The following is a 14,196-nucleotide window of genomic DNA, read 5'->3' on the forward strand; positions in this document are numbered from 1 at the left end:
TTGTAATAAGTTGTCTTATAAATAATTGTGTTTAGCAGGCAGGAGATGTGACATTTGTCTTATAAACCAGCGAACAACCGTGCTGGGTGATTCTCCCACGAAGCCCCCAGACTCTGTCAATAAGGGACGGAGAGTTTTTGACGTCGCCAACTTCTAAAGCATGGTTATCGAAGCTTTTCAGCCAGTGTTCTGAATACGTTAGTCTATCTGCTTTGCATTGCTGGCGTTATAACTGATTTTGCATCTAGCACATATCCCTAAATACCCCGTTTTCGAAAAATCCCGACTTTAAGTACCCCACGAATTTAGGTTACCCAACGTTAGCAAGCAATAAAAAATTTTGCTTTTTCACATGTTCTTTGACTTTGGAGGACTTCGCTCATTACTGTCCATTTTACCAAGTTATTATATATGTTCATAAACATTGTACTACTATATATAATCCATTTTGCTTCTTAGTATGGTTTTTAAATCATAAAAAGCATACGCCAAAAATAGTTACTCAAGATTTTCACCCAACGCATAAAGAGTATGATTAAAAATTTTGCATCAAAGTTTTGGCAAAAAATGACGCATGAAAAGTATAATCAAAAATTTTGCACCGAAGTTTGGCAAAAAAGGGCAGGCTACCTGCGTGGCAGCGCCGTATTGGATGTGTGTGGCGCTTGACTTTGCTGCGCTCGACACGACGCTCTCTGACCCTAGCAGTGGAGAACATCAGGGGCTGCAGCTACGCTTTTCACCCAACCTTTCGGCAATCACAGGGGGTTGACTCGGGGAGGAGGTAGACTCTCGACCGAGCGCGAGGCGTCGGGAGAGCCGGTGGAAGAGATGCGGATGTGGCGGAGGCAACACGAAACCAGCCAGATCAGCCGAAACACACTACGGGGGCGATCTATGGACGGGGTGATGCCAAACCGGAAACAGCAACTACTGTACACATCCGAAAGTCGTCAGGTGTGCACGCCGTTTATAAACGACCAATTTTCTGGATAATCCCCGTTCGTGGTTTCCCCTGGCTATATGTTTCCTCACCATTCATACACGTTTGTGAGGGTATTACGTGTTCGATATGGCTTGTATTAAAAAGATGTAGCTTTATATTGATTTACCTGATGGAATTACGTCAAGGCGCGTACTTATATGCGAGAAATTTGACGTCTTTTGCGTCAAATTGTGTGCAAAGGTGAAGGAGGAGCGACGCGCTAAGTGAGTCGGGATATGTTTTGATCGCCCGGCCAACTCATTGTTCCCTAGAGGGACACTAAAATTTATATTCTAGAGTAAAACATCGCAAGAAGCGTCAGTTGGATAGAATACTACATTGCCATAGGTTTTGGCTTGATTTTTATCGCCTAGAAATGACCAAGTAGTCTTTCAGCCTTTGCGGAAGTGATTGCAATATTTTGCTGAATGGCCTGGTCCACAACGATCGCGCGCGACCGAGGAAGAGACATTTCCTCTTTGATCAAATAAATGGCTAAGTCTGATTCCAGGCAAACAGAAAAAAATATGAAAATTTGTAGTTTATTCCAGAGCAAAGAGTTTGTAGATTGTTGTTGTCAACGTTTTGATTTGTTTACCCCGTTAACCTTTGACCTAACCCCTGTCGTCTGCTATGTCCTGTCCTCGTTGTCCCAGGGCTTGGATTTCGCATAGTCGCTGTTTTGACTAGATTTGTGCTTTAAAATGGTTCCTGTTGTGGGACGGATTGCAAAGTCTGTCGTTAACACACCCCGTCTGCTCTATCGGTACCTGTTCAGGTGCTGTGACAGACTACCGGAGGGCGCAAAAGATCACTACAAACACTACGTTAGACAGGTGTGTACGGAAGGGGGAGGGGGGCAGCACCTCATCGTGTAGCAAGGTTGGAATGAGCGAATTTTAACTTAACCTTGCAAAGGATATTGACATTACAGAGTTCCTGCTAATTTTACTGTTGGATGGAACACATCTTCGCTACCACAAATTGAATAACTTGTTCTAAGAATTTTGTTGAAGTTATTATAAGTTATACAGTACTAGTTAAACTAGTATAATTTGTACTGTACTAGTACTAGTTAAACTAGTACAGTATAACTTATAATAACTTCAACAAAATTCTAAACAAGTTATTCAATTTGTGGTAGCGAAGATGTGTTCCATCCAACAGTAAAATTAGCAGGAACTCTGTAATGGCAATATCCTTTGCAAGGTTGAGTTGAAATTCGCTCATAATGTAATTTACAACGTTGCTACACGATGAGGTGCTGCAACCATAACCCGACTCTTCCTGGGACAAGTTGCCAAGTTAGACGGTATCAGGACAACTCAACACCTTGGCAACTTGTCCCAGGAGGACTCGGGTTATGTTTATGGTTAGAATTAGGTTAAGGTTGAGTTAGAGTTAATGTTAGGTTTGAGGTTGTCAGTTACGAATACAGTAGGCATCTTCTTGACAGTGAAATGTCTCGAAACCACCCTAGACATTACACAGATTTGTCCTGATTTGCTAGACGTAAAGTTGTTGAGGTGTCAAGTTGTCCAAAATTCTGGTGAAACACCTCTACTGCATGTCACACATACGTGGACGAGTGTTGATAAGTGTAATATGAAATGCATGTACGTCACTTCTTGTAGGGGTTCAACAGTCATGCCGATGAGACTGATCCTGAGAGAATTCAGCAGATCATCAAGAAAGCCATAGAGGATGCAGACTGGATCCTCAACAAGGTCTGTATGAGACAAACCAAATTTTCAACTAATCAACTCCAGTCTTTGACAAGGAATGAGCAATCCCCTGCTTCTGTGACGTCACGTCATGAGATGGAACATGTAACTCATCGTCATCATCACTGCAGATCAGTGTGTAACACAGAGGCGGGCCGTGATTGTCCTACACATCTTCTTATCAGTTATGCCCCATCCCATTGGCAACCCATCTTGGCAAGGTCCCACTCGATTGTCCTTCTGCAAGTCATTGATAATTGCCCCCCCCCCCCCCAACAGCTTCCTTTTCCTCTCGGACACCAACGCTAGAACATGTGACTGGGTGAGCACTTGATCATAAGTTGCAGAAAGTCTATGGAACCTCCTAACCTATTGGTTCTGTGTCCAGGATTCTCATTTTGCAACTTATGACCCACTGCTCACAGAGTCACATGTTTTATTTCCATAATGTGATGTAAAAGAAGCTGAAGATTTTTCACTCATTGACATATACTGGAGTTGATCAGTCAAATATTTGGGTTAGTCCAATTTTGTGTGTGTTGGAAATTACAGATCCAGAATAACTTCTACTTGAACTCTGTTGAACTTTCAAGTTAAGCATGCTCATTTCATTGACCCCAAACAAGCATGGAAAATAGATTGGCCACTGCAGTAGAGAATAGAGACTCTTGCAAGCTGAGCTAAACCTATTTTTGAAAGATCTCTAGTAGGCCTCTGCCCAGAGTAAGTGTTCTCCCTAATGGCACTCAAGAGACTATAGTTCTCAAGTGCCTTTTATTCCTTAGATAATCTTAAGTGGGTTTTATTCCTTAGCTTCTAAAGTGGGCGGGTTAGATTGTTTTGAGTGCTTTAGTGCAGTAAGGAACCTTAAAAGTGCCATTAGAAAAGGCATTTGTATGTATTGGTGTTAGTCTCAATATGGCATACGACTGTAAGATTGTAACAAAATACATGTATTACAAGAACATTGCCCAAAATGTAACATTCTCTTTCCTTCTATTCCAGTACAATGTTGAAACCAGTTCCTGATGACTTGGTACTTGATGTACTTGATATAGCTGGTGGATTTGTTCAGAGCTTCACTGCGGAAGCTGCCTAGCCTGGATTAACATTAATCCGCCGGGTTACATGAATCCGCCACATTATTTCTAGTGCAGCACCCCCATGTATGCACGGTTTAGGTATACAGGAGTGCATTGTGCTGGGGAACGTTGGGTTTGAGATCTGTTTGGACGTATGTTTTCAGGGTGGCGGAATTATGTACCCCGGTGGAACTATGTTAGTAGATGTTAGTTTTTGCTGTTCACAGAAGATGTTATCACTGGAGAGAGTATCAAATGTCTATGATAGTTTGTATGGAACCTATCTACTGAACAACGTTACTGACATCTTCGTTGTCTGAGCCAACCATAGTCTGTATAACGCAAACTCCAGCTGTCCGGGGGCTTCTGTCCCCTCTCCGCAGCGAGCGGTTACAGGATGGCGAGCGGTTACAGGAGGCTTGATTGAAATCCGGCTAAGCCAACCATAGCTATATGGATCATTGTAAACTCAGCTGCTTGATATTTGTATACTGTCCCAGATTGACACAGAAAAAATGCATGATATAGCAGTCAAGACTCAGGTTGTTACATGTATACTTATATGTATTTTATTTTATTTCTGTTTTCTTTATACAGGGTAGGTATGCTCAGTGTTTAACACACTGCTTGACAGGCATGTTGGTATCTAATGCATTTGCATTCAAGTTAAACTGACTGGTGTTGCCATATTTCTGAGAAAATATGTTTTATTATTTACATCTGTACCATTTTGTATTCTTTATTCATTCATATGCATGTGTACCAGTACATGTACTACAATACTACATCTTGATAAGCACTACTGCACTAAAGCCTGTCCTGATCACCTGACTGATGTGTACAGTATCAACTAAGCATCAATCAAGTACATATGCAAATATATGTATATATATCTATCAAGGTTAGATGTGCATTGTTACGTATTAAAGTGAAGATCTCTGTACTTGCATCTTGATTCCTTTTTGTTATGTTTCGCCAACGAAACAGATTGTTTTTGTAAGGTTTCTTCTTCTCCTTCTTCTTCTTCTTCTTCTTCTCCTGTCAAATCTTCAAATCGCTTCTTCTCGGTCGTCCCTCGACCAAATAAGCTGAAATTTGGTATGCAGGTAGAGTACGTGTATACCCCTAGACCCTTTTTAAATTTTTTTGATATAAGTTTTTAAAATGATTTTATGGACGTTTTTTGGTCATTTTCAGACAAAAGTCGCACATTATGGCCTCCAGTGCCGTGGTGTTGAAACCTGAGGACCTGAAATTTGGTTTAGTTCTGCATTGGATATTTACCCAAAGGACCCCATTATTTTTTTTGGCATACAGTACTTCAAAATGATTTATTTTGCAATTTTTTGATGCAATTTTTGGTTATTTTCTGTCGGGGCCAGCAAGAACTAGGTCATACTGTAACATAAGCCCTCCTACACTTCCCCGTGTCTGGGACTTAAAACCAAGCAGATGTCAGGGGGTACCTATACTAATGGTATTACAGAAAGTTATATGTACCTTATGTTACATGGTAAGGATGTTATATTTGAGATGTAGGTACCTATAGGAAAGGTGACTACACCTGACAATTACTTATGGTAATGAGGACCTAATTCGCATAATGTATGCATAAAGTTGTATGTGCCTTACCGTAAATGCTGCGGATGTCATCTTTGAGATGTAGGTACCTTTAGGACAGGCGAACACACCAGGCCATAAATTATGCTAATGAGGACCTACTTTGCATAATCGATGCATGAAGTTGTATGTCCCTTACCGTAAAAGCTGCGGATGTCATCTTTGAGGTGTAGGTACCTTTAGGAAAGGCGAACACACCTGGCCATAAATTATGCTAATGAGGACCTCATTTGCATGATTTTTGCATAAACTTGTAATTCCCTTACCGGAAAAGCTGCAGATGTCAGATTTGACATGTACGTACCGTTAGCAAAGGTGATCACACCTGGCCATGAATTATGCTAATGAGGACCTCATTTGCATAATTCGCGCATAAACTTGTATTTCCCTTACCGTGACAACATGTAGGTATATGTAGGAAAGGTGAAAGCACCTGGACATAACTTATGCTCATGAGGACCTCATTTGCATAAATTGTGCAGAAACTTGGATTTGCCCAGGAGTTATTTAGGGACAGCCCACTTCTTGCATGAGGAGTATGGGCGAAACATCCTGAATTTGCTCTTAAAGCAAATGAAGGCCAGTCTAGTTATCATTATGTTTCCCTTTAATAGAGGGGAAAGGCATATAATGTGAGTAAACAAATAATATTTGGTGCACCCAAGAAAAAACATTCTAAACTTCAGTCAAATGATGATCTTAAAGTATAAATATCCAAGTGCACATGTACGTTTGTATACCTTGTAAACCTCTGTAAAACCACATTTCTGTCAATACATTAGGGCCTCGTTGGGGCCTAATTCTGCAAAATTGACACTTTCACAGTCCTTAGTAGAGTCAATTCCATGTCACTGAGAGGGTTTTCAGATGATATTGCTAATAAGTTTGAACAATTTTAGAGAGAAGACTATTTCAGTCAAAATAATTCCAGACCGTTCAAACAATTAGAAATGAAAGTTTTAACATGTTTGAACTCATCTATATATTTTGGAAATATTATGAAAGTATTTGCACAAATATCTCTTTATTTAGAACAGTTTTCAAACATCTGTGTGATTGTTCTACTGTTGGAACATGTTCCAACATTTTGCATCATTCTCAAAATGGTAGATTTGGGTTATTGCCCCCATAAAAGTAGGTGCTAATCAGGCTCTATTGTCTGCCTCGGTATATTTTTAGATTTCACGTCTGGACACTGGCAACTCTTTTGTCTTTAGGTGTCTATGCATAGCACCTAGGCCTAATCCCCTAGACTTTGAAGGGATGTGTGAATTGCCCTGTTCCCAGCCCACTGACCCAGTTATATCATATTTGTAGAATGTTGGAACATGTTCAAACAAATAATCAATCTATGTTGCAACAGTTTAGAAACTAATACAAATAATGTGTTCAATGTTGGAAATTTGTTTAACCTGTTGGAACACAGCAGAAAATATTTATAACACCAAATAAATGTTGGAAATTGTTCTTAACAGTTACTCATCTCACATAGATTGTAACAAAGGTTTTGTAAATGTTAGAACAAAAGGCAACAAACACCCTCTCGGTAATGTGGAATTGACTCTATAAGAGAGTGCAATTTAATTGTAGGTCACTGTCTACTGCTACTGTACATTCGTTTAAGCAGTATTGTTACTGTTGCAGCAATTTGCTCAGAATTATTCTTGAACAGCCCATGGGATGGAGATGAGAGGTAGTTATAGGTCAATTTCTGCTGCTATATTCCTTCAGGCAGTAGCTTTGCTGACTAGTAGTAGCAAGTTGCACAGCCTGGTTTCCCCTCCAGACTTTGACTCTTGGTAGGGCCTTGTCATCAGAGAAGTTGAAGACTTTGAAAGGAAGAGCCGTTCTTTCCCTTCTTGTCTTGGAGTCACCTGGATGGTATGAACAAACAAACAAACAAACTACTTGACCATTATTCCTTGTGTTCCAATATTCTTTTTTTTTCAAACACCAGGACTAGAGAGAAAATATAACATGTACAGAATAAGTGGCAATGGTAATCTATAATAAATGATTATTTATTGTTTTGCCAGATTGAGTGTCAATCGACTCTTACCTAAAGACGCAACAGAGAAAGGTAAACTAGCATTACATGTATACTAGGTCTAAGTACAGTGCTGTGATGAATTCACAGCCAATAGGTGATCACAACATAGGGTGTAGTGTAACTCCATCAGTCAATTGCATTAGGTAAATCGTTCATTTGTCAGATAAGGTTTATGATAGTGTCTCCTACCTTTTCCTTTGTATCTGTGGGACTTCATGACTGGACAGGGCAGCCTGGGCGTTACAGCGTTACAATTCAAGGTGGCTGGATCGGCATTTTTCATACAGAGGTCTTTCTGCCTACCCATCACTTGTAGCAGTTTCACCTATGTGTACCAAAATAACAAATTTAGTACAACTTCCACCATGTCTTCAAACGAAGACCTCCAAGCAGATGTTGGGGAACACATTGGTATGAAAAAACGTAAACGGAATATCCACTCAAAAATCTCGACCATTGCATTTCCAGAAGACTACATCTCAAAATTTGAAGCAATGCTGCAGTGCTGTAGGTACCCACTAGGAGGCCCGTTGTCGAACTTGATCTTCTTTATCCTGACCCCTACTCACCTACCAAATATCATAAGGATCCATCCACAGATTCTCGAGTTGTGCTGAGGACAAACGAATTTACAAAGTAAAGGTTCGCTGCAGTTTCGTAGGAAGTCGCCAGAAAGCCTATTCTCTAACTTGACTACGGTTCTTCGACACCTACCCACTTTAACCAAAAATCATGAACATCCACCCACAGTTTCTTGGGTTACAGTATGCTGTTGTATCCACCGCCACCAAACCATGGCGAAACCGAAAACATAATTAACCTTCTTAGTCAAGGTAATTAGGGTGCGACGGTAAGGCATTAAGATCAAAGTCCTGTTCGCCGATGACCTGCCCTATGTGACGTCATCCGCCTGGCTGTAAGCTTCTGAAACTTACTTCCGAGAAACTGCTGTGCCCAGTTTCACATCCTTTCACTGATGATAGACTATAAAGTGAACGGGGTATGCTGTAAGCATCGTCTCGGATTTTCTCGGAGAACCCTGGTGGCATCATGGCGAGGAAAATCCAAGTATTGGAAGATTTTGACGACCAGTTCCTAACGTGTCCGGTCTGCATGTTGAACTACAGGGATCCCAGAATACTGCCATGTCTGCACACATTTTGTAAAGAATGCCTGAAGCTTTGGGCCACTAAACTACAGCCGATGGAGTGTCCAACCTGTCGAAAAAATGTCACTCTACCACAGCAAGGTGTAGAAGGACTCAGAAGTAACTTCTACGTCAACAACCTGCTGGACTTTGCGGTCGTGAAGAAAGGGGCGGGGCCAGGTGTACCGTGCCAGGTGTGCGAGGGGAAGGAGGAAGGGGCACGGTCATGGTGCGTACAGTGTGCCGTTCTGCTTTGTGAGTCCTGTGCAAGCATACATCGCAAGTTTCCAGCCATGAAAGTGCATCAGATCTTGACTCAAGAGAATCTAAAGGCCACTGAATGTGTGCCTGCTACCTTTCAGCGCAAAGCATTTTGCTCAAAGCACGACGACCAAGTCTTAGCTTTCTACTGTGAACCTTGTCAGACTTTGGTTTGTGTGGCTTGTGCTCTTGTAGATCATCGAATGGACGATGAGCACAATCTTGTAGAAATCGGCGCCATCGCTGAAAGGAAGAAACTGGACCTTGTGGCTGTGCTCTTGTAGATCATCGAATGGACGATGAGCACAATCTTGTAGAAATCGGCGCCATCGCTGAAAGGAAGAAACTGGACCTCCAAAAACTGCTGGGAAAAGTAGACCTTCGGACGAGAGAGGCACAGGCCGCGTCACAGTGAACAACGTTGGGAAAGAAATTTCGGAGTTGCCAACATCGACAGACGCAACGATTGAACAGGCCACAGTCTGTTTCGATCATATTATCACCTTGCTTCAAGAGAGAAAAACAGAAGTCATCAATGACATATAGTCAGGCCGCCAGGAGGTCCAACAATGTTTGGAAACTCAGCAAGAAGCGATAGAGTTTGAGTTGGCAGGACTGACGAGCGCGTCTGACTTCTGTAAACAAGCCTTGGAACACGGAAGTGACGCTCACGTCATTGTGGTCGAAGACCAAGCCAGACAGAGGGTGGAAGAGCTGTTGACAACTCCAACCGATCTGAAAGCCCCTCCAAGTAAAGTCGTCCTCCTTGAGGGGACTGTTATAGCAGGTTTAAAGGACAACGTGGTCAAAGCAGGGCGTGTGCAAGTCACAACAAAAGTGGACGCATCCAAATGTTCCGTTGAAATAAAGTCAGCCGTTGTAGAGGTGTCAAGTCACTCCTTCCTAAGCACAATTGACAAAGATGGGCATCTTTGTTTTGTGCCTAAAGATGACGTCACGGTCACCCTGAAGGACCCCTTGGGCCAAGCGGTACCGACACAGCTACAGGAAAGAGGCAGGGGCTTATGGGAAATCTCATACATACCAACTGTCACGGGCAACCATAGTTTAGACGTCAAGGTGAACGGAGTGTCCTTGGCTGGAACTCCGTTCGACGTCAAGGTACAATATAATCACGCGCCAGCCTTAACCATTGGAAAACGCGGTGGAGGACCAAAAGAACATTTCGGTCCAGTAGATGTAGCAGTGGACGCGGCTGGTAACATTGTAGTCGTGGATGGTAAGAACAGACGTGTGCATGTATTTGATAGTAGGACTGGCCAGTCACTTCGATTTTTCACACTAGTGGATAGTGAGCGTCCATGTGGGATTGACACTGACTCCAATGGACAGTATATTGTGACATCTCAGGCAAGCCAAGGAGTTATTAGGGTGTATTCCAGGGAAGGGACTCTCGCAAAGACAGTGAACTCTGATTGTTTTCGAGAGCTACGTGGAGTGGCCGTTTTGAAAGATGGCCGCATGTTGGCGGTGGACAAGCAACAGAAATCCTGTCTCCTCCTGCAGCCTGACGGGAGCCTCATCCGGGACATCGGCAAGGGACAGTTAGAGAATCCATGGTTCGTAGCAGTGGACGAGTTGCGTGACCTGTTCTACGTCACCGATAGCGACGCTAACAAAGTGTTTGTATTTGACCTTGAGGGGAATGTGAAGTTTAGCTTTGGTGAGGTTGGTCTGGGCGAAGGACAGTTCCTGTGCCCGTCGGGGATAACATTAGACCCGGCAGGTAACATCATTGTCGTGAACTTTCTTGGCGGCCGTCTGCAGGTGTTCCGGCCTGACGGGACGTACTTGAAAACTGTGGCAGAAGTGAACACGTTTTCCTCAGGAATTGTGCTAACACAAGATGGATACATAGCTGTAGCATGTTATTGGGAACATTGTGTCGAGTTGTACTACTACAGTTACAAATAAGCTGTACATCCAACCGAATTTATGGACGAGGTACAAAGTACAATCATGTCTCTGTGTTTTAGGACTGAGCTTGAATAAGCACCATTTTGTAATGGGCACTTCTAGTAAGGATGGTAACTTTTCAAAGGCCATTGGCGGATGTCCTACCTTCATCAACGTGCCATTGTAGTTTTTTTTTCATTTACGAAAATGCAAAGTTTGCTTATAGGCAAGCATGGAATAGATTTTAAAAATTCGGAGAATTTTCTGTTTATATAGTTTGTAGTTTGCATTTGTCGATTCCCTTTTTCTTTTGTATCAGGTATAAGGAAAATGTGACCTAATATGGATGTTGGTATAAAAATCTCAGACTTTAGAATTTCTGCCCCCCCCCCCCAAAAAGACCTCACACTAAAACATAGGATCCGTACACAGAGTCAACTAGTCAAGAATTCGATCATTGGAATACTCCATCGTCACATTGTTTCATTTGTGTCTGTCAGAAACGTTTACTATGGATACATTTATCATAATAATCTGTAGGAGATTATAGGACCGAAATCATAGGAACAATACAATCATTGTATTTCCATGGGAGCGTAACGTCACTATGGTCTCCACAACGCTTTCCGAACACTCACTATAATTTGTATAAATCAGATTAAGGCTACACGTTTTGTTTCGTCAATAGAGTATATAAATGAATACAATATCATCCGCTGGGCCATTTGTTTATTGTTTTCTTGAAAGTTATGTTCTTGTTGTTTTGGTCTCTGACTGACAAAGGTATATTTAGGCTTGTAGTTGTTTACATGCCGTCCCACACATACATGTATGTACTAGTACTTAACTCACCTTTGGCGCTGGTGGGGAAATCAGTATAGATGGTAGCGTGTCTGAAGCCATCAAGTTTCCCCACGGTTCCTCTGAACTCCATTGGACGGAAGCTGAGGACAAACTCCCTCTGGACGTGCTCGAAGAGCAGTAGGACCTCGCCATTCTTCTGACATGGGAAGAAACACTTCCTCGCGCACAGCATTTACTGTTTGTCCCCACAAGTCGCCCGTGCCAGCCGAGGGTTCGTCTTTCTGTGTGCGTAGTCTCGGTCATACTCGGTAGAGCGGGAGCCACATTCTCGACCAACCACGATTTGTTTTGGCCCACCTGTGCTTCTTTGAGAGCAACAGTCTGGTTGGCGTACAGGTGCTGGGCTTTCAAGTCACTCTTTTCGTCTTGCGTCGTCCTTGGAGAGAGACTGAGACTTTTGTAGTAGAACCATTTGCTCTTACTCGGTAGACTCACACAAGCTGGAGTCTGCAGCAAGCGGCGTGGCTGCAAAGATTTTTATAACGTTCAAAATTGGTAGCATGTTGATATCTAGTATACAGCAGGACAAAACTGACATATACTGTAAAGCTGAGGCTAGACGAACTCTATACACAATAGGCATGGCCCTTATATTTAGGTTTCCTCGCTAAATACATCTTACTCATGTAACATTATATTCACGATTAAAAGTCTGAGAGAGCGCCTTTTGAGAATTTGCGTAGAATCAGGAGGAAGCGACTGAGATTTGCCGAAAAGAGGTGTGAAGAAAACACATTGGCACATGAAAGTATGGAACTGGTACCAACCTGTTCAAAAGCTTGGCTATGATCCGCTGCCATTCGTCCTGTGGCTTTTCAACAAATGACATTAGTGTTTGTAACGTTACGTCTACTGTGTAGTATACCCGACAACTAAGAACCCAAGTGTTGCCTAGGTGAAGAAGCCACCCTGCTCATCAGCCTTCAATTAAGCTTAGAATACTAATAGGTCTTTTTTACTTGGCGACCTATATACTAATGACAACTAGTCTTTGTTTCATATCGCCGGGATAATTTCGACTAATTGAATGAATAGCTGTAGAGCTCTTCGCCTTCACTGAACAATAATAATGGTTTGTTACTAAGCTACCACCATATTTAGCTATAGTCCACGCATACCATGGCGGTAATTGCTGAAACGATTGCACACAACAGCCGTTTTCCACCTGAGGCTGCGACCGAAGAACAACCACTGAGCGCTCAGCGAATTTCAAAGATAAAGAACGGACACGTTTTTTTGCATTTTGTTGTCTTCGAAACTGTTGTGAATTAGGATTTTACCATGGTCAATACTGACCGACGGAGGCCATATATATGTCTTCGAAATCATACACCTTGCACAGCATTCAGATTCTAAAACATCAGGGTTGCACAAATGCAATCTTGGTCGCTGTACGGTCGCTCAACGACAGCCATATAGGATCATATAGTTGGGGGAAAGATGTGACGTCATTTGCTCTCTAGACTGTCCTTGCCAAAAGCTTTAGTTATGAGCCCGTCTTCAGTATTTGTGTACCAGCACTTTATCTTGACTTTATCTTGATCAATGCAGGAGCGTTACATAGCGCCCGTTGCCATGTAGATTTGCGTGGTTGTTGTTTTTTACAGACACACGGACTGAAGAGTTTTCCTTCATAATCGATGGCAGTGACATCTGGCACCAGTGCCCGGGTTAGATTCCCCTTCATCACCTTCGCCAAGAAGGTTATGTTTTCGGTTTCTTGTGTGTTTGTGCCTGTTTTTGTTTGTTTGTTTGCTTGTTTGTCTGCTTGTTTGTCTGCTTGTTTGTCTGCTTGTTTGTTTGTTTGTTTGTTTGTTTGTGAACAGCTCGACAATACCTGGGTGGATTATCTTGATGTTTGGTGTGTAGGTAGGATTTGATGAGACCTCAAAAAGAATAGATTTTATCCTCCCTAGCGACTTTCTAAGGTACTGCAGCGCAACTCCCGGTTTTGATATCCCGTTTCCTGCACAAGCTTGTAGTCGGGACAACAATCAAACAAAGCATCATTCGCTACAGCCCCATATGCATGCCACGATGGCAGATCCCCTACATCCCAACTCTGAATAAACTATTGTTGTTCGCCAGTAATCAAGTCTACACGTTTTCCCATACATGCTTTTCTCCTAGATATCAAATAAATCTCTAACAAACTACCGTACATCTGGCAATGTTTGCGTTGCGGTGATTGTATTTTCATGTTAACCTCTCCACCGCGAATATGCGTTTCCAATGTGTTACTGCTGTACTACAGGACTGCTTCTACCGCGAAGTTAAAACACCGCAAAAACCTCATTTTCCCTTCTACCGCAAAATTAATTCCCCGTGAAAATAAAGGAATTTACAATACTTCAGTGACTGAAAAATAGCGGGAATTTGGCAACAATGGTGAATAGCCTGCCAGAGGGGTAAGCCGACCATTGAGGTAATGCTTTCTACGTAGGTTGCCACGTAGACTATGCAATTTACTAGAGAGCATGACAAAACCTACATTCTAGTAACCACAATTTGTGGTGCCCCCGTGGTAGGGACACACCATAGTTAAG

At 42.4% G+C, this 14,196-nt stretch overlaps 1 protein-coding gene and 1 long non-coding RNA gene across 3 annotated transcripts; one reads left to right on the plus strand and one right to left on the minus strand.

Moving 5' to 3' along the window:
• The first annotated feature begins 593 nt into the window (after positions 1-593).
• On the plus strand, positions 594-4,734 carry LOC136440445 (LYR motif-containing protein 9). 2 transcript variants are annotated; one of them, XM_066436503.1, is made up of 3 exons: positions 594-957; positions 2,620-2,712; positions 3,715-4,734. In XM_066436503.1, exons 1-3 carry the CDS (start codon positions 832-834, stop codon positions 3,736-3,738), a joined length of 243 nt encoding a protein of 80 aa, XP_066292600.1. In that variant the 5' UTR covers positions 594-831; the 3' UTR covers positions 3,739-4,734. The 2 variants fall into 2 exon arrangements, with proteins under 2 accessions (XP_066292600.1, XP_066292592.1); XM_066436495.1 differs by lacking the exon at positions 594-957 and adding an exon at positions 1,599-1,821.
• A 1,265-nt stretch (positions 4,735-5,999) lies between these two features.
• Positions 6,000-12,083, minus strand: LOC136440467 (uncharacterized). Its single transcript, XR_010756673.1, has 3 exons — positions 11,639-12,083; positions 7,651-7,786; positions 6,000-7,285 (listed from the first exon to the last, which is right to left on the minus strand). It is a non-coding gene; the product is annotated as an uncharacterized lncRNA (long non-coding RNA).
• Between the last annotated feature and the right edge of the window lie 2,113 nt (positions 12,084-14,196).

The sequence above is a fragment of the Branchiostoma lanceolatum genome, chromosome 1 (assembly GCF_035083965.1).
Source record: "Branchiostoma lanceolatum isolate klBraLanc5 chromosome 1, klBraLanc5.hap2, whole genome shotgun sequence".
In the NCBI taxonomy this organism is placed as follows: domain Eukaryota; kingdom Metazoa; phylum Chordata; class Leptocardii; order Amphioxiformes; family Branchiostomatidae; genus Branchiostoma; species Branchiostoma lanceolatum.

What these genes read in the sequence shown, in the direction of transcription:
- LOC136440445 (XM_066436495.1), top strand. Translation starts at nt 1,690, where the DNA reads ATGGTTCCTGTTGTGGGACGGATTGCAAAGTCTGTCGTTAACACACCC. An exon ending in ACAAACACTACGTTAGACAG is followed by an intron (nt 1,822 to 2,619) that starts GTGTGTACGGAA and finishes CACTTCTTGTAG; the next exon opens with GGGTTCAACAGTCATGCCGA. An exon ending in CAGACTGGATCCTCAACAAG is followed by an intron (nt 2,713 to 3,714) that starts GTCTGTATGAGA and finishes CTTCTATTCCAG; the next exon opens with TACAATGTTGAAACCAGTTC.